General features: G+C 52.5%; 1 protein-coding gene across 2 annotated transcripts in view; it reads right to left on the reverse strand.

Moving 5' to 3' along the window:
- Window positions 1-20,013, reverse strand: part of SART3 (spliceosome associated factor 3, U4/U6 recycling protein) — a 108,471-nt gene that overhangs the window by 15,635 nt on the left and 72,823 nt on the right. For both annotated transcript variants that reach the window (XM_075341708.1, XM_075341707.1), the window contains exon 15: window positions 1,899-2,067. In XM_075341708.1, the coding sequence (XP_075197823.1) occupies window positions 1,899-2,067 (169 nt within the window). The remainder of the gene's footprint in view (window positions 1-1,898; window positions 2,068-20,013) is intronic.

The raw sequence follows: 20,013 nt of genomic DNA on the forward strand, positions 1-20,013 counted from the left end.
CATTGAGATTCTCTGAATGATCCAATGTTATTCTAAATGACTGATGATGATAAATATAATCCACCTGTGGGTAATCAAGTCTCCGTATAAATGCACCTGCTCTGTGACAGTCTCAGGGTTCTGTGTAAAGCGCAGATAGCATCATGAAGACCAATGAACACAACAGGCAGGTCCGTGATACTGTTGTGGAGAAGTTTAAAGCCGGATTTGGTAACAAAAAGATTTCCACAACTTTAAACATCCCAAGAAGCAGTGTGCAAGCGATCATATTGAAATGGAAGGAGTATCATACGACTGCAAATCTACCAAGACCCGGCCGTCCATCCAAACTTTCATCTCAAACAAGGAGAAGAATGATCAGAGAAGCCAAGAGGCCCATGATCACTCTGGATGAACTTCAGAGATCTACAGCTGAGGTGGCAGAGTCTGTCCAGAGGACAACAATAGGTCGTACCCTGCACAAAACTGGCCTTTATGGAAGAGTGGGAAGAAGAAAGCAATTTCTCCAAAGATATCCATAAAAAGTGTCGTTTAAAGTTTTCCACAAGCCACCTGGGAGACACCAAACATGTGGAAGAAGAAGCTCTGGTCAGATGAAACCAAAATCAAACTATTTGGGCACAATGACAAACGATATGTTTGGTGTAAAAGCATCACAGCTCATCACCCTGAACACACCATCCCCTGTCAAACGTGCTGGTGGCAACATCATGGTGTGGGTCTGCTTTTCTTCAGCAAGGACATGGAAGAGGATTAAAATTGATGGGAAGATGGATGGAGCCAAAGACAGGACCATTCTTGAAGAAAACCTGTTGGGAGTCTGCAAAAGATCTGAGAATGGGATGGAGATTTGTCTTCCAACAAGACAATGATCCCAAACATAAAGCAAAATCTTCAATGGAATGGTTCACAAATAAACATATCTAGGTGTTAGAATGGCCAAGTCAAAGTCCAGACCTGAATCCAATCGAGAATCTGCGGAAAGAGCTGAAAACTGCTGTTCACAAACACTCTCCATCCAACCTCACTCAGCTCCAGCTGTTTACAAAGGAAGAATGGGCAGTCTGAATTTCAGTCTCTCGATGTGCAAAACTGATAGAGACATACCCCAAGCGACTTGCATCTGTAATCGCAGCAAAAGGTGGCGCTATTAATTTACAGGGGATGAATAATATTGCACACCGCAATTTTCAGTTCTTTATTTTTTATAAAAAGTTTAAAATAAACAATACATTTTATTGAACTTCACAATTGTGTCCACTTGTTGTTGATTCTTCACCATAACATTAACATTTTTATCTTTATGTTTGAAGCCTCAAATGTGGGAAAAGGTTGAAAAAAAAATCAAGGGGGCCGAATACTTTTGCAAGGCACTGTATATACCAGGATGTGCCCAGGAGGGGGATGTATATAGCAGGAGGGGCCCAGGATGGGACATATATACCTAAACGGGGACATAGCTACAAAGAAAGGGACATATATATATATATATATATATATATATATATATATATATATAAAATCACGCATGTTTTTCCAAGAGGGCCAGTGAGACTGTGGGAGGTTTGAGGGGTGGAGGCAGAGCTGGGGAGGAGCCTGGGCGGAGTCCCGAGGGGGCCTGAAAATTTTGCCAGTATGGGGCCCTGAAATTCCTAGTGGCGGTGCTGGCAGCACCTAATGGCCACTTCAAGAGAAGGATGGTTATCGGGGCAGCTGGTCTACACGAGAGTGCAGTTCCCTCTGGTCAGACATTTATGGCACATTTTGCCGATATGCAATATAATTGTATAACAAATATTACAGGCTTTTGCTTAAAAAAATTACAAGTGTGAATCCAGCCTCAGAGAACAATGATTAAGTGACATTTTTCTTTTGGAAATTGTGAAGGAATAACTCACCAGCCTCCTTGCCCCATTCATCATCATCTTCCTCCTCATCCTCTGCTTTACGTTTATCCCCAGGTTTGGCTTTTTTGGGTTTCTTAGCCTTCTTCTCTGCACGAGATTTTTTCCGCTGTTCGGCCTTTTCCTCCTCCTGCCTAGAAAGGATGGCTTGTTTCTCGGCAGCCTGTGAAAAAAAAGGCATAGAGTGTCATAAGACATTAACTCCTTAGCCCAACGCACATGTTTCAGACAGAATATTTACAAAATTGAGTATATTTGATACTCTACGTAAATTCTATTTCTCTGGGGGACACAGGAACCATGGGTTAAAGCCAGCTAGCATTTTGAGGTTGACATTAAAAACATATCATAATGAAAAAGAAGTCAGCTCTTCCCCAGCAGGTTAGCTAGCCTGCTAACAAGCCTATCCAGTTAGTGAGCAAGCAGTAGAAGCAAAAGAATAAAAAAAATTAAAGAACAAATCACACCTTTCCACCACCCCCAAGAGAAAAGAAGGGAATTTTGTTTACTTACCGTAAATTCCTTTTCTTCTAGGTCCAATTGGGAGACCCAGACAATTGGGTGTATAGGCTATGCCTCCGGAGGCCGCACAAAGTATTACACTAAAAGTGTAAAGCCCCTCCCCTTCTGCCTATACACCCCCCGTGCTCCCACGGGCTCCTCAGTTTTGGTGCAAAAGCAAGAAGGAGGAAAAAATTATCAACTGGTTTAAAGTAAATTCAATCCGAAGGAATATCGGAGAACTGAAACCATTCAACATGAACAACATGTGTACACAAAAAAACAGGGGCGGGTGCTGGGTCTCCCAATTGGAGCTAGAAGAAAAGGAATTTACGGTAAGTAAACAAAATTCCCTTCTTCTTTGTCGCTCCATTGGGAGACCCAGACAATTGGGACGTCCAAAAGCAGTCCCTGGGTGGGTAAAATAATACCTCGTAATAGAGCCGTAAAACGGCCCCTTCCTACAGGTGGGCAACCGCCGCCTGAAGGACTCGTCTACCTAGGCTGGCATCCGCCGAAGCATAGGTATGCACCTGATAGTGTTTCGTGAAAGTGTGCAGGCTCGACCAGGTAGCCGCCTGACACACCTGCTGAGCCGTAGCCTGGTGCCTCAAAGCCCAGGACGCGCCCACGGCTCTGGTAGAATGGGCCTTCAGCCCTGAGGGAACCGGAAGCCCAGCAGAACGGTAAGCTTCGAGAATTGGCTCCTTGATCCACCGAGCCAGGGTTGATTTGGAAGCCTGTGACCCTTTACGCTGGCCAGCGACAAGGACAAAGAGTGCATCCGAGCGGCGCAGGGGCGCCGTACGAGAAATGTAGAGTCTGAGTGCTCTCACCAGATCTAACAAGTGCAAATCCTTTTCACATTGGTGAACTGGATGAGGACAAAAAGAGGGTAAGGAGATATCCTGATTGAGATGAAAGGGGGATACCACCTTAGGGAGAAATTCCGGAACCGGACGCAGAACCACCTTGTCCTGGTGAAACACCAGGAAAGGGGCTTTGCACGACAACGCTGCTAGCTCAGACACTCTCTGAAGAGAAGTGACTGCTACTAGGAAAACCACTTTCTGCGAAAGGCATGAGAGAGAAATATCCCTCATTGGCTCGAATGGTGGTTTCTGAAGAACCATCAGCACCCTGTTCAGATCCCAGGGTTCTAACGGCCGCTTGTAAGGAGGAACGATGTGACAAACTCCCTGCAGGAACGTGCGTACCTGTGGAAGTCTGGCTAGGCGCTTGTGGAAAAACACAGAGAGCGCTGAGACTTGTCCCTTAAGGGAGCCGAGCGACAAACCCTTTTCCAGTCCAGATTGAAGGAAGGACAGAAAAGTGGGCAAGGCAAAAGGCCAGGGAGAAAAACCCTGAGCAGAGCACCACGACAGGAAAATTTTCCACGTCCTGTGGTAGATCTTGGCGGACGTTGGTTTCCTAGCCTGTCTCATAGTGGCAATGACCTCTTGAGATAATCCTGAAGACGCTAGGATCCAGGACTCAATGGCCACACAGTCAGGTTGAGGGCCGCAGAATTCAGATGGAAAAACGGCCCTTGAGACAGCAAGTCTGGTCGGTCTGGTAGTGCCCACGGTTGGCCGACCGTGAGATGCCACAGATCCGGGTACCACGACCTCCTCGGCCAGTCTGTAGCGACGAGGATGACGCGGCGGCAGTCGGCCCTGATCTTGCGTAACCCTCTGGGCAACAGTGCCAGCGGAGGAAACACATAAGGGAGCTGAAACTGCGACCAATCCTGAACTAAGGCGTCTGCCGCCATAGCTCTGGGATCTTGAGACCGTGCCATGAACGTCGGTACCTTGTTGTTGTGCCGGGACGCCATGAGGTCGACGTCCGGCACCCCCCAGCGGCAACAGATCTCCTGAAACACGTCCGGGTGAAGGGACCATTCCCCTGCGTCCATGCCCTGGCGACTGAGATAATCTGCTTCCCAGTTTTCCACGCCTGGGATGTGAACTGCAGAGATGGTGGAGGCCGTGGCTTCCACCCACATCAAAATCCGCCGGACTTCCTGGAAGGCTTGCCGACTGCGTGTCCCGCCTTGGTGGTTGATGTATGCCACCGCTGTGGAATTGTCCGACTGAATTCGGATCTGCTTGCCTTCCAGCCACTGCTGGAACGCTTTCAGGGCAAGATACACTGCCCGTATTTCCAGAACATTGATCTGAAGGGAGGACTCTTGCTGGGTCCACGTACCCTGAGCCCTGTGGTGGAGAAAGACCGCTCCCCACCCTGACAGACTCGCGTCCGTCGTGACCACCTCCCAGGATGGGGGTAGGAAGGATTTCCCCTTCGATAATGAAGTGGGAAGAAGCCACCACCGAAGGGAAGCTTTGGTCGCCTGAGAGAGGGAGACGTTCCTATCGAGGGACGTCGGTTTCCTGTCCCATTTGCGTAGGATGTCCCATTGAAGAGGACGCAGGTGAAACTGCGCGAAAGGGACTGCCTCCATTGCTGCCACCATCTTCCCCAGGAAGTGCATGAGGCGCCTCAAGGGGTGTGCCTGACCTTGAAGGAGAGATTGCACCCCTTTCTGTAGTGAACGCTGCTTGACCAGCGGAAGCTTCACTATCGCTGAGAGGGTATGAAACTCCATGCCAAGATATGTCAGCGATTGGGCCGGTGTCAGATTTGACTTTGGAAAATTGATGATCCACCCGAAACTCTGGAGAGTCTCCAGAGTAGTGTCGAGGCTGTGTTGGCATGCCTCTTGAGAGGGTGCCTTGATCAGCAGATCGTCCAAGTAAGGGATCACCGAGTGACCCTGAGAGTGGAGGACCGCTACTACAGTAGCCATAACCTTGGTGAAAACCCGTGGGGCTGTTGCCAGGCCGAACGGCAGTGCCACGAACTGCAGGTGTTCGTCTCCTATGGCGAAGCGCAAGAAGCGCTGGTGCTCTGGAGCAATCGGTACGTGGAGATAAGCATCTTTGATATCGATCGATGCAAGGAAATCTCCTTGGGACATTGAGGCGATGACGGAGCGGAGGGATTCCATCCGGAACCGCCTGGTCTTTACGTGTTTGTTGAGCAGTTTCAGGTCCAGGACAGGACGGAAAGACCCGTCCTTCTTTGGGACCACAAACAGGTTGGAGTAAAAACCGTGACCCTGTTGCTGAAGAGGCACAGGGACCACCACTCCTTCTGCCTTCAGAGTGCCCAGCGCCTGCATAAGAGCCTCGGCTCGCTCGGGAGGCGGGGATGACCTGAAGAATCGAGTCGGGGGACGAGAGGTGAACTCTATCTTGTAACCGTGAGACAGAATGTCTCTCACCCACCGGTCTTTTACCCGTGGCAGCCAGGTGTCGCAAAAGCGGGAGAGCCTGCCACCGACCGAGGATGCGGATTGAGGAGGCCGAAAGTCATGAGGAAGCCGCTTTGGTAGCGGCACCTCCGGTGGTCTTTTTAGGACGTGACTTAGACCGCCATGAATCAGAGTTCCTTTGATCTTTCTGAGGCCTTTTGGACGAGGAGAATTGGGACCTGCCCGCGCCCCGAAAGGACCGAAACCTCGACTGCCCCCTCCTCTGTTGGGGTATGTTCGGTTTGGGCTGGGGTAAGGATGTATCCTTTCCCTTGGACTGTTTGATGATTTCATCCAAACGCTCGCCAAACAATCGGTCGCCAGAAATTGGCAAACTGGTTAAGCACTTTTTGGAAGCAGAATCTGCCTTCCATTCCCGTAGCCACAAGGTCCTGCGGAGTACCACCGAATTGGCGGATGCAACCGCCGTACGGCTGGCAGAGTCCAGGACAGCATTAATAGCGTAAGACGCAAATGCCGACGTCTGAGAGGTTATGGACGCCACCTGCGGCGCGGACGTGCGTGTGGCTGCGTCAATTTGCGCTTGACCTGCTGAGATAGCTTGTAGCGCCCATACGGCTGCGAATGCTGGGGCAAAAGAAGCGCCAATAGCTTCATAGATGGATTTCAGCCAGAGTTCCATCTGCCTGTCAGTGGCATCTTTGAGTGAAGCCCCATCTTCCACTGCAAGTATGGATCTAGCCGCCAGTCTGGAGATTGGAGGATCCACCTTGGGACACTGAGTCCAACCTTTGACCACGTCAGGGGGAAAGGGATAACGTGTATCCTTAAGGCGCTTAGAAAAACGCTTATCTGGACAATCATGGTGATTCTGGACTGCCTCTCTGAAATCAGAGTGGTCCAGAAACATACTCGGTGTACGCTTGGGAAACCTGAAACGGAATTTCTCCTGCTGAGAAGCTGACTCCTCCACCGGAGGAGCTGAGGGAGAAATATCCAACATTTTATTGATGGACGCAATAAGATCGTTCACTATGGCGTCCCCGTCCGGAGTATCAAGGTTGAGAGCGGCCTCAGGATCAGAATCCTGATCAGCTGTCTCCGCGTCATCAATCAGAGATTCCCCCCGCTGAGACCCTGAACAATATGATGATGTCGAGGGAATTTCCCAGCGAGCTCGCTTAGTCGGTCTGGGGCTGGGGTCTGTGTCAGAGCCCTCAGCCTGGGATCTATGAGACACCCCGGGGGGACATTGTTGGTCCAACTGAGGGGGGCCAAGGAACAATGATTCAACAGTGTCCCTGTGCTGAGATACCGGTCTGGACTGCAAGGCTTCTAGTATCTTAGCCATAGTCTCAGAGAGTTTATCCGTAAAGACTGCAAACTCCGTCCCCGTCACCTGGACAGTGTCAGCAGGTGGTTTCCCCCTGGGCCCCCCTTAGCAGAGGCTCCGGCTGAGTAAGTGCAGCAGGGGCCGAGCAGTGCACACAATGAGGGTCAGTGGAACCTGCCGGTAGCGGCGTCGTACATGCGGCGCAGGCAGCATAGTAAGCCTGTGTTTTGGCACCCCTGCCTTTTGTGGGCGCCATGCTATTGTCTTCCCTGAGCAACACAATAGGGTATATAGCCAGAAATCAACTGTGCACCATACAGTGTAAAGTATATACCATAAACATATAATTTATAATTACACTTCTGCACAATGGGGCTAGCACCACAGGTGCTGCTTACCACCCGCTTAAAGCGGTTGTGAGGCCACCAGAATCCCTGCCTCTGTCTCCCAGAATTTGTCCCCCTCTGCAGCGTCCGAGGAGCTGACAGGAATGGCTGCCGGCGTCCTGAGGAGAGGAGGGAGCCGTGGGCGTGACCCAGAAAGTGCGGGAACTGGTGCCCCACTGTGCACAGTGAGGGGGGTGGAGTATGCAAAGCATGCTCCAGCCCTCATTGCTGCTCGTCCTGTACAGCGTCCCGCCCTTCCCCTGCCTGTCAGGGCTGGGGGTGGGAGGAAAAAAGACTAGGCCGCAAAAGCCGGGGACTCGAGTAATAAGCGCGGCTGCCGTATAAGCGCGGCCGGCGCGGAAGTCCCCGGCGCACTACAAGTCCCAGCCGCGCCGTAGTGTTAACCATAGCAGCGGCGGTCAGCGCGGTAGTCCCCATACACAAACACACTCAGCGACGCTGCAGTGTGTAATGGCACATTTAACCCGGTCAGCGCCGCGGTCCCCGGTGCACTAGCACACCCAGCAATGCTGGAGTGTTGCTGTGCGCGGTCCCCACGGGAACACAGAGTACCTCCAAGTAGCAGGGCCATGTCCCTGAACGATACCCGGCTCCTATCCAGCAGGCTCCTCAGGAGTTGTGGATGAAGCACGGTCTCAGTGCCTGGAGACCGATAGGATCCCACTTCACCCAGAGCCCTAAGGGGGATGGGGAAGGAAAACAGCATGTGGGCTCCAGCCTCCGTACCCGCAATGGATACCTCAACCTTAACAACACCGCCGACAAGAGTGGGGTGAGAAGGGAGCATGCTGGGGGCCCTATATGGGCCCACTTTTCTTCCATCCGACATAGTCAGCAGCTGACCAATCTGTGGAGCTGTGCGTGCATGTCTGCCTCCTTCGCACAAAGCATAAAAACTGAGGAGCCCGTGGGAGCACGGGGGGGTGTATAGGCAGAAGGGGAGGGGCTTTACACTTTTAGTGTAATACTTTGTGCTGCCTCCGGAGGCATAGCCTATACACCCAATTGTCTGGGTCTCCCAATGGAGCGACAAAGAAAACAAAAACTTATATGCATGAATGAGTGGGTACTCCAGGGAGGGTGCTGTGTCCCCCAATAACAGCTAGGAAAAAAAATATTAAGGCAAGTACCGCAAATCCCCATTTTGCAGTCGCTTTAGTAGGGTATTAGGGGGCACAGGAATCATGGTGCGACCAAAAACTTTCCCTGGAGTAAAGATAAAAATATATCATCCTGTTACCCCAGAAGGATTCGCTCTTGCGCTGAGCGACCGCTACTTGCAGCACCTTCTTGCCAAGACTTGCATCTGCCAAAGCATAGGTATGGACTGAAAAAAGAGAATTTTGTTAACTTACAGTAAATTCTTTTTCTTATAGTTCCGTATTGGGAGACCCAGACATTGGGTGTATAGCTTCTGCCTCCGGAGGACACACAAAGTACTACACTAAAAAGTGTAGCTCCTCCCTCTGAGCCTATACACCCCCTGGAGAACCAGATCTAGCCAGTTTAGTGCAAAAGCTGAAGGAGAATAGCCACCCACAAGTAAAAACAGAGCAAGAACCGGAACAACCGGAGACTCTGTCCACGACAACAGCCGGTGATAACACGCGGAACAAGAAACTGCCAACAGGCAACAGGGAGGGTGCTGGGACTCCCAATACGGAACTATAAGAAAAAGAATTTACGGTAAGAAAACAAAATTCTCTTTCTTTATCGTTCCTATGGGAGACCCAGACATTGGGTGTATAGCTTCTGCCTCCGGAGGACACACAAAGTACTACACTAAAAAGTGTAGCTCCTCCCTCTGAGCATATACACCCCCTGGATAACCAGATCTAGCCAGTTCATTGCTTTGTGTTCAGGAGGCATACATCCACACATGCATTCTCATCTGATTTTTCATTTTTGGAAAGAGTTTGAAGAAAAGCGGGTCCAAGCCTGGACTCCCGGCATGTCCCTTCTCACCCCACTGTGTCGGCGGTGCTGTTAAGGTTGATTCCAAGGCTGGAGCCTTACATGCCGCGCTCCTTCACCATCCCTCGGGCTCTGGCTTGAAGTGGGAGCCAGCACGGTTCTCCATGCTTTGCAGGAGACCGGTCTCCATCCGCAGCCCTTCAGGATCCTGCTGGACGGAGCACTCATCCCCAGGGACATGGCCCTGCGTCTCAGCAAGCTAAGTACCTGAGATGTTTATGTTGGGGGGTCCCTGTACTTTATTATGGTGAGAGAGTGTGCTGTGTAACTTTTCTGACATTTCCGGCCGGTTCTCTGGTTGTCGCCTGAGAACTGCGCCGATGGTGCCTGCACGCCGGCCGCATCGCTTAAATTTAGGCCCCGGCTTCACCGGAGGCCTACTTTCGATTTCACTGCCCTCGCATGTCAGTCATGCAGAGGGACAGTGCGGCTCCGCCCAGCGGCCGTTCGGCACAGGGGAGGGACACTCCTCTCTGAGTACATGTCCCCTCCCCTGTAAGTCTCCTTGGCCCTCCAGATCCCGCTCTCAGAGCAGGTCCCGCCCCCTCTCCTCGCTCCGGCGCCATTTTCTCAGCGTTTTTCTCTGGATCAGCGCTGGCTGCAGCATCCCTGCTAAGCTGCTTGGGGGTCCGGGCTGTGGGATCTGGAGGGCACACAAACGGTCTGGTAAGCCACAACCTCCGGTTGTGGACCTTCTTATATACTCTCTGGGGGTCATTCTGGCTCAGAGCCCCCACTTCAGCAGCATGTCTCACACGATGAGCAAGGCTGCAAGGCTGTACTCAATATGCACTGCATGTAAGCTCGTGCTGCGTGAACCGAGCACATATCCACATTGTGATGCCTGCTCAATGCCTCAGCCTGGAATCGCACCCACAGTGGTCCCTCCGGCTGCTCCGGTGGCTGAACCCCCGGCTTGGGTAGAATCCTTCTCTAGTTCAATCTCCCAGTCTTTTGCCGACTCCATGGGACAGCTGTCCCAGACTTTGCTGAACATGCATCAGCCCCCTTCTCAGGGCGCCTCTGCTGCTAGGGCTCTCTCAGCGAAGCTCACAGAGGATTCTTCATCTGGTCCCAGACCCCGTCCTCCTAAAAGGAGACGCAGGGTCCCCTCTCCTTCCTCGTCCCGCGGCTCTGATTCAAGAGCTGACTCGCAGGACGAGGAGGATGCCTTTACGGGGGGCTCGGAAGCTACCTCCATGTGCCCCATTGATCTGTCCGAAAGTGACTCAGATGTTAGTGATTTGATTGCGTCCATTAATTCTGTACTGGACCTCAATCCGCCAGTATCAGAGGAGCAACCCTCTCTGGCAGAAAAGCACCAGTTTACCTTGCCTAAAAGGACAAGGAGTGTGTTATTTAACCACTCCAGTTTTCAGGCCACTGTGACCAAGCCTAGGGCCTGTCCTGACAAACGCTTCCCAAAGCGTGGTTCTGATGACCGTTTTCCCTTTCCACCTGAGGTGGTCAAGGAGTGGGCTCATTCACCAAAGGTAGACCCTCCGGTGTCTAGACTCTCAGCTCGGACAGTTGTATCAGTGGCTGATGGCACCTCACTTAAGGATTCCACTGACCGCCGCCAGGTTGACCTTCTGGCCAAATCTGTATATGAGGCGGAAGGGGCCTCGTTCTCCCCATCTTTTGCAGCAGTGTGGGCTCTCAAAGCCATCTCTGCTTCTCTAGAGGAGATGCATTCCCTCACCAGGGAATCTATGCCCGAAATGGTTGCCTTGACTTCCCAAGCTTCAGCTTTTTCATCCTATGCCATGTCTGCCATGCTGGAGGCTTCTCACCGCACTGCGGTGGCTTCGGCTAATTCCCTCGCTATCCGCAGGATCTTCTGGCTTCGAGAGTGGAATGCAGATGCTTCTTCAAAGAAGTACCTTGCTGGGCTCCCTTTTGCTGGGTCCAGGCTGTTCGGTGAACAACTGGATGAAATTATTAAGGAAGCTACAGGCGGGAAGAGTACTTCCATGCCACAAACCAAAACCAGGAAACCTGTCCAGGGTAGGAACCAGTCGAGGTTTCGTTCCTTTCGTTCCTCCAACTGGTCGTCCTCTATGCCCTCGGCCTCGTCCACTAACTCAGCAAAAGGACCAAAAATCCAACTGGCGCACAAAGGCGCGTCCACAGAAGACCGCAGGAGCTGCTGCCACTAAGGCAGCCTCCTCTTGACTATCTGTCCGCGCCAGCAACGTCCTTAGTCAGTGGCAGGCTCTCCCACTTTGGCGACGCGTGGTTTCAACACGTCTCCGATCAGTGGGTGCGGGATGTTATCTCCCACGGCTACAGGATAGAATTCTCTTCCAGCCCGCCAAACAGATTTTTTCTGTCAACTCCCCCCTGTTCCAAGGCCGCCGCCTTCTCTCAGGCCGTGGCATCCTTGCAGGCCAACGGAGTAATTGTACCGGTTCCCGCCCGGGAAGGGTTCAGAGATTTCTACTCAAATCTCTTCCTAGTCCCCAAAAAGGACGGTTCCTTCGGGCCCATCCTGGATCTCAAGCTTCTCAACAAGCATGTTCAGGTGCGGCATTTTCGCATGGAATCTCTGCGGTCAGTCATTGCCTCAATGACCCAAGGGGATTTCCTGGCATCCATCGACATCAGAGATGCCTATCTGCATGTGCCAATTGCAGTTTCTCACCAGCGTTGGCTACGTTTTGCAATTGGAGAGGAACATTTCCAATTCGTGGCTCTCCCCTTCGGGTTAGCCACGGCCCCTCGGGTATTCACCAAGGTCATGGCAGCAGTGATTGCGGTTCTGCACCTCCAGGGGTTGGCAGTGATTCCTTACCTGGACGACCTTCTAGTCAAGGCTTCATACAGCGCAGACTGTCAGCGGAGTGTCTCGCTCACTCTCGCCACTCTAGCCCAATTCGGGTGGCTGGTTAATCTTCCCAAATCCACTCTGACTCCGACCCAGAGTCTCACGTACCTAGGGATGCAGTTCGAGACTCTGCCGGCACTTGTGAAGTTGCCCTTGATCAAACAGCAGTCCCTCCAACTGGCGGTGCGCTCTCTGCTGAGGCCCCGCCGTTATTCCATCAGGCACCTGATGCAGGTGCTGGGTCAGATGGTGGCGTCAATGGAGGCTGTTCCCTTTGCCCAGTTCCATCTGCGTCCTCTGCAGCTGGACATTCTCCGCTGTTGGGACAAGCGTCCTTCCTCCTTGCACAGGTTGGTGGCTCTGTCGCCACAGACCAGGAGCTCTCTTCAGTGGTGGCTTCGGTCCCTCTCTCTGTCTCAGGGACGCTCCTTCCTGGCTCCATCCTGGGTGATCCTCACCACGGATGCCAGTCTATCCGGCTGGGGAGCGGTATGTCTCCACCACCGAGCACAGGGCACTTGGACTCCTTCCGAGTCAGCCCTCTCGATCAATGTGCTGGAAACCAGAGCCGTGCTCCTGGCTCTCCTAGCTTTTCACCACCTATTGGCGGGCAAAACACATCCGAGTCCAGTCAGACAACGCGACAGCGGTTGCCTACATCAATCACCAGGGCGGGACACGCAGCCGCCTGGCAATGTTGGAGGTGCAACGCATCCTTCAATGGACGGAGGACTCCAAGTCCACCATATCCGCAGTCCACATCCGAGGCGTGGAAAACTGGGACGCAGATTATCTCAGCCGTCAAACCGTGGACAGTGGCGAGTGGTCCCTGCATCCGGCAGTGTTTCAGTCAATCTGCCGCAAGTGGGGCATCCCGTCACAACAACAAGGTTCCGATTTACGTGGCTCGCTCCCACGATCCTCAGGCCTTCGCAGCGGACGCTCTTGTTCAGGACTGGTCCCAGTTTCGTCTGTCCTACGTGTTTCCCCCTCTAGCTCTCTTGCCCAGAGTCCTGCGCAAGATCAGAATGGAGGGCCGTCGGGTCATCCTCATTGCTCCAGACTAGCCCAGGCGAGCTTGGTACCCAGACCTGCTCCATCTGTCCGTAGAGGTGCCGTGGCATCTTCCGGACCGTCCAGACCTTCTCTCACAAGGTCCGTTTTTCCGCCAGAATTCTGCGGCTCTCAGATTGACGGCGTGGCTCTTGAATCCTGGATCTTGACTGCTTCTGGTATTCCTCCTGAAGTCATCTCCACTATGACTCGGGCCCGGAAGTCTTCCTCGGCCAAAATCTATCACAGGACTTGGAAAATTTTCCTGTCTTGGTCTCGCTCTTCCGGCCATGCTCCTTGGCCTTTTTCCTTACCGACCCTTCTGTCCTTTCTACAGTCCGGTCTGCAGCTAGGACTGTCCCTCAATTCTCTCAAGGGACAAGTCTCGGCTCTATCAGTGCTGTTCCAGCGGCGTATCGCCCGGCTGGCTCAGGTCCGCACCTTCATGGCAGGGCGCGTCTCACATCATTCCGCCTTACTGGCGGCCCTTGGATCCCTGGGACCTCAATTTAGTCCTCGCGGCCTTGCAGAAACCCCCCTTTGAGCCTCTTAGGGAGGTTTCTTTGTTTCATCTTTCTCAGAAAGTGGTCTTTCTAGTGGCCATAACTTCCCTCAGGAGAGTCTCTGATTTGGCTGCGCTCTCTTCGGAGTCACCTTTTTTGGTTTTTCATCAAGACAAGGGGTGGTTCTCCGTCCGACTCCGGACTTTCTCCCTAAGGTGGTTTCTCCTTTCCACCTTAACCAAGACATTACCCTGCCTTCCTTTTGTCCGGCTCCTGTTCATCGCTTTGAAAAAGCGTTGCATACTCTGGATCTGGTGCGGGCGCTCCGGATCTATGTGTCTCGCACCGCTGCTCTTAGGCGGTGCATCTCTCTTTTTGTGCTAACCACAGGTCGGCGTAAGGGCCTCTCTGCTTCTAAGCCGACCTTAGCCCGTTGGATTAGGTCGACCATTTCCGATGCCTACCAGGGTTCTCAGGTGCCTCCCCCGCCGGGGATCAAGGCACACTCGACCAGAGCTGTCGGTGCCTCTTGGGCTTTCAGGCACCAGGCTACGGCTCAGCAAGTCTGTCAGGCTGCCACTTGGACTAGCCTGTATACCTTTGCAAAGCACTACCAAGTGCATGCTCATGCTTCGGCAGATGCGAGCTTGGGCAGACGCATCCGTATAGGAAGGATAAAGAAAAAGAAAAAGAGAATTTTGTTTACTTACCGTAAATTCTTTTTCTTATAGTTCCGTATTGGGAGACCCAGACATTGGGTGTATAGCTTCTGCCTCCGGAGGACACACAAAGTACTACACTAAAAAGTGTAGCTCCTCCCTCTGAGCATATACACCCCCTGGATAACCAGATCTAGCCAGTTTAGTGCAAAAGCTGAAGGAGAATAGCCACCCACAAGTAAAGACAGAGCAAGAACCGGAACAACCGGAGCCTCTGTCTACAACAACAGCCGGTGATAACACGCGGAACAAGAAACTGCCAACAGGCAACAGGGAGGGTGCTGGGTCTCCCAATACTGAACTATAAGAAAAAGAATTTACGGTAAGTAAACAAAATTCTCTTTTTCTTTATCGTTCCTATGGGAGACCCAGACATTGGGACGTCTCAAAGCAGTCCATGGGTGGGAATAAACAGAAAACTGAGAAGTAGGCAGAGCCTAACTTCACAAATGGGCGACCGCCACCTGAAGGATGCGTCTGCCCAAGCTCGCATCTGCCGAAGCATGAGCATGCACTTGGTAGTGCTTTGAAAAGGTATGCAGGCTAGTCCAAGTGGCAGCCTGACAGACCTGCTGAGCCGTAGCCTGGTGCCTGAAACCCCAAGAGGCACCGACAGCTCTGGTCGAGTGTGCCTTGATCCCCGGCGGGGGAGGCACCTGAGTACACTGGTAGGCATCGGAAATGGCCGACCTAATCCAACGAGCTAAGGTCGGCTTAGAAGCCGAGAGGCCCTTACGCCGACCTGTGGTTAGCACAAAAAAAGAGGTGCACCGCCTAAGAACAGCGGTGCGAGACACATAGATCCGGAGCGCCCGCACCAGATCCAGAGTATGCAATGCTTTTTCAAAGCGATGAACAGGAGCCGGACAAAAGGAAGGCAGGGAAATGTCCTGGTTAAGGTGGAAAGGAGAAACCACCTTAGGGAGAAAGTCCGGAGTCGGACGGAGAACCACCTTGTCTTGATGAAAAACCAAAAAAGGTGACTCCGAAGAGAGCGCAGCCAAATCAGAGACTCTCCTGAGGGAAGTTATGGCCACTAGAAAGACCACTTTCTGTGAAAGACAAGACAAAGAAACCTCCCTAAGAGTCTCAAAGGGGGGTTTTCTGCAAGGCCGTGAGGACCAGATTGAGGTCCCAGGGATCCAAGAGCCGTCGGTAAGGCGGAATGATGTGAGACGCGCCCTGCATGAAGGTGCGCACTTGAGCCAGCCGGGCGATACGCCGCTGGAACAACACTGACAGAGCCGAGACTTGTCCCTTGAGGGAATTGAGGGATAGTCCTAGCTGCAGACCGGACTGTAGAAATGACAGAAGGGTCGGCAAGGAAAAAGGCCAAGGAGCATGGCCGGAAGAGCGACACCAGGACAGGAAAATTCTCCAGGTCCTGTGATAGATTTTGGCCGAGGAAGACTTCCGAGCCCGAGTCATAGTGGAGATGACTTCAGGGGGGATACCGGAAGCCGTCAAGATCCAGGACTCAAGAGCCACGCCGTCAATCTGAGAGCCGCAGAATTCTGGCGGAAAAACGGACCTTGTGAGAGAAGGTTTGGACGGTCCGGAAGATGCCACGGCACCTCTACGGACAGATGGAGCAGGTCTGGGTACCAAGCTCGCCTGGGCCAGTCCGGAGCAATGAGGATGACCCGACGGCCCTCCATTCTGATCTTGCTCAGAACTCTGGGCAAGAGAGCTAGAGGGGGAAACACGTAGGACAGACGAAACTGGGACCAATCTTGAACCAGAGCGTCCGCTGCAAAGGCCTGAGGATCGTGGGAACGAGCCACGTAAACCGGAACCTTGTTGTTGTGCCGGGATGCCATTAGATCCACTTCCGGAGTGCCCCACTTGCGGCAGATTGACTGAAACACTGCCGGATGCAGGGACCACTCGCCACTGTCCACGGTTTGACGGCTGAGATAATCTGCTTCCCAGTTTTCCACGCCTGGGATGTGGACTGCGGATATGGTGGACTTGGAGTCCTCCAGAATCCTTAAGAGAGGTGCCATCAGCTACTGATACAACAGTCCGGGCTGAGAGTCTAGACACCGGGGGGTCTACCTTTGGTGAATGAGCCCACTCCTTGACCACCTCAGGTGGAAAAGGAAAACGGTCATCAGAACCACGCTTTGGGAAGCGTTTGTCAGGACAGGTCCTAGGCTTGGTGACAGCGGCCTGAAAACTGGAGTGGTTAAAGAACACACTCTTTGTCCTCTTAGGCAAGGTAAACTGGTGCTTTTCTGCCAGAGAGGGTTGCTCCTCTGATACTGGCGGATTGAGGTCCAGTACCGAATTAATGGACGCAATCAAATCACTAACATCTGAGTCACTTTCGGACAGATCAATGGGGCACATGGAGGTAGCCTCCGAGCCCCCTGTAAAGGCATCCTCCTCGTCCTGCGAGTCAGCTTCTGAAAAAGAGACGCGGGACGAGGAAGGAGAGGAAGCCCTGCGTCTCTTCTTAGGATGATGGGGTCTGGGACCAGATGATGAATCCTCTGTGAGCTCCGCTGAGAGAGCCCTAGCAGCAGAGGCGCCCTGTGAAGGGGGCTGATGCATGTTCAGCAAAGTCCGGGACAGCTGTCCCATGGAGTCGGCAAAAGACTGGGAGATTGACCTAGATAAGGATTCTACCCAAGCCGGGGGTTCAGCCACAGCAGCCGGAGAGACCACTGTGGGTGCGATTCCAGGCTGAGGCATTGTCAGGTTAAAGCAGGCATCACAATGTGGATATGTGCTCGGTTCAGGCAGCACGAGCTTACATGCAGTGCATACTGAGTACAGCCTTGCAGCCTTGCTCCTCGTGTGAGACATGCTGCTGGAGTGGGGGCTCTGAGCCAGAATGACCCCCAGAGAGTATATATAGAAGGTCCACAACCGGAGGTTGTGGCTTACCAGACCGTTTGTGTGCCATCCAGATCCCACAGCCCGGACCCCCAAGCAGCTTAGCAGGGATGCTGCAGCCAGCGCTGATCCAGAGAAAAACGCTGAGAAAATGGCGCCGGAGCGAGGAGAGGGGGCGGGACCTGCTCTGAGAGCGGGATCTGGAGGGCCAAAGAGACTTACAGGGGAGGAGACATGTACCCAGTGAGGAGTGTCCCTCCCCTGTGCAGAACGGCCGCTGGGCGGAGCCGCACTGTCCCTCTGCATGATTGACATGCGAGGGCAGTGAAATCGAAAGTAGGCCTCCGGCGAAGCCGGGGCCTAAATTTGAGCGATGCGGCCGGCGCGCAGGCACCATCGGCGCGGTTCTCAGGTGACAGCTAGAGAACCGTCCGGAAATGTCAGAAAACTTACACAGCACACTCTCCCACCATAATAAAGTACAGGGACCCCCAGAATATAAACGTCTCAGGTACTTAGCTTGCTGAGACGCAGGGTTCCAAGTCCCTGGGGAGGAGTGCTCCGTCCAGCAGGATCCTGAAGGGCTGCGGATGGAGACCGGTCTCCTGCCAAGCATGGAGAACCGTCCTAGCTCCCACTTCAAGCCAGAGCCCGAGGGATGGTGAAGGAGCGCGGCATGTAAGGCTCCAGCCTTGGAATCAACCTTAACAGCACCGCCGACACAGTGGGGTGAGAAGGGACATGCCGGGAGTCCAGACTTGGACCCGCTTTTCTTCAAACTCTTTCCAAAAATGAAAAATCAGATGAGAATGCATGTGTGGATGTATGCCTCCTGAACACAAAGCAATGAACTGGCTAGATCTGGTTCTCCAGGGGGTGTATAGGCTCAGAGGGAGGAGCTACACTTTTTAGTGTAGTACTTTGTGTGTCCTCCGGAGGCAGAAGCCATACACCCAATGTCTGGGTCTCCCATGGGAACGATAAAGAAAGGTGTGAATCCATGACCAAGTAGCTGCTTTAGGCTATGTGCCCACGGGGACAGTGTCCTGCGGTTATATCTGCAGGAGCTCCCAGAAATCCGCAGCACAACTTTTGTCTGTTTACATGCTGCGGATGCACAGCGGAATGTCCTGCGGATATGCTGCGGTCATTCTGCATTGAGGATACAGTACCATGGCTTCGGCACTGCATCCTCAATGCAGAACAAGTGCTGAGTGATCGGGAGTTCATACTTACCTCCATCACGCAGCACTTCTCTCTGGCCGTGTCTGCACTGTGCACAGGAGAAGGTGGGCGGGCCTGCACCAGCTCTGGCTGTCACATGACCGGAGCTCGTGCAGGCCCCACCCACCTCTTCCTTCCTGTACCTGGCTCCACCGTGGCCTTGTGCACCGGATGGAGAAAGTGACTCCGTTGTCTTCAATCAAGGCAGGTAAGTATGGGACCCTGTGGAGAAATCCGCAGGAATAATTGACATGCTGCAGATTTTTCCACAGGGAAATACCGCATTATTTCCGCTGTGGAAAAAAACGCAGCATGGGCACAGCAGTCCCCAAATGCCATAGAAATGGCTGGGGACTCGCTGTACTGCGGATTTTTGAAAAATCCACGGAATTTCCGCGAAAAAAAAATCGCTGTAAATTCCGCAAATTTTCCGCAGCGTGGGCACATAACCTAAGAGTTAAAGAACAAATGCTTAGTGACAGCCGGCCAAGTTAACTCTCAATTCACATAGAGTGTGCCCTAAACCTGAATGGAGGAGATATTGTCTTCGCTTTATATGCTTTGACAATGCCTATTCGAATCCAGTGAGCAATGGTCACCTTAGAGGCAGCCAGGCATCTGCCGGGGTGTTCTTGGAATGACAAACATGCAATCTAACAGTCTGAATGGAGCTGTGGTTGACAAACCAGGTCTCACGGCTCTGATTACGCCCAGCTTTTGCAAAGCTCTCTCAGTAGATTGAGAGGGCGAATGTCAGAAGGTAGGACAACGTTTTCACCTTACGAATAAAAGATGGACCCAGCTGCAACACCACCTTGTCCAGGTCTACGATAACGTAACGAGCACAACAGGAAAAGACAGCCAACTCTAAAATCTGCTTGATGGAGGCGACTGCTATAAGAAATGCCATCTTACAGGAGAGATGGAATGACTAGATGTCAAACTGGCTAAAGGCGCGTGGACTGAAGAGCGTCCAAAACAAGATTGAGATCCCAAGGATCGGGGTGGGGGAAAATAGTATGATGGCCTTTATGTGAGCAACTCCTGGGTGGAAAGTCTTGACTTGAAATTTAGAAGTCAGATCTGTATAAAGTAGAATATCGAAGGCAGAAACCTGGCCCCTAGGGGAACTAAGCACCAGTGCTGACTCTAACCCTGACTGCAAGAAGAACACTGTGGCCACATTGCTGCTTTTACAACAACAAATATAGGACATCCAAGTACGATGGGAGAACGAAAACGCCAGGAAGCCAGATCACAGGCCCATACCGCAATGTACTCCTACCATCTGTGGTGTCCGCTATAATCTTCTCCAACTGAACAGGCGAGAATCCTAAATCAGTGGAAGGAGGGGGATCTATCTCCATGACCTTTAGAGATAATCTCAACCTATCAATCCTCTCCCTCAACCTCCCAGCTTGATGGGAGTGCAAAATTAAGTCTGAAT

The sequence above is a fragment of the Anomaloglossus baeobatrachus genome, chromosome 1 (genome assembly GCF_048569485.1).
Source record: "Anomaloglossus baeobatrachus isolate aAnoBae1 chromosome 1, aAnoBae1.hap1, whole genome shotgun sequence".
Taxonomy (NCBI): domain Eukaryota; kingdom Metazoa; phylum Chordata; class Amphibia; order Anura; family Aromobatidae; genus Anomaloglossus; species Anomaloglossus baeobatrachus.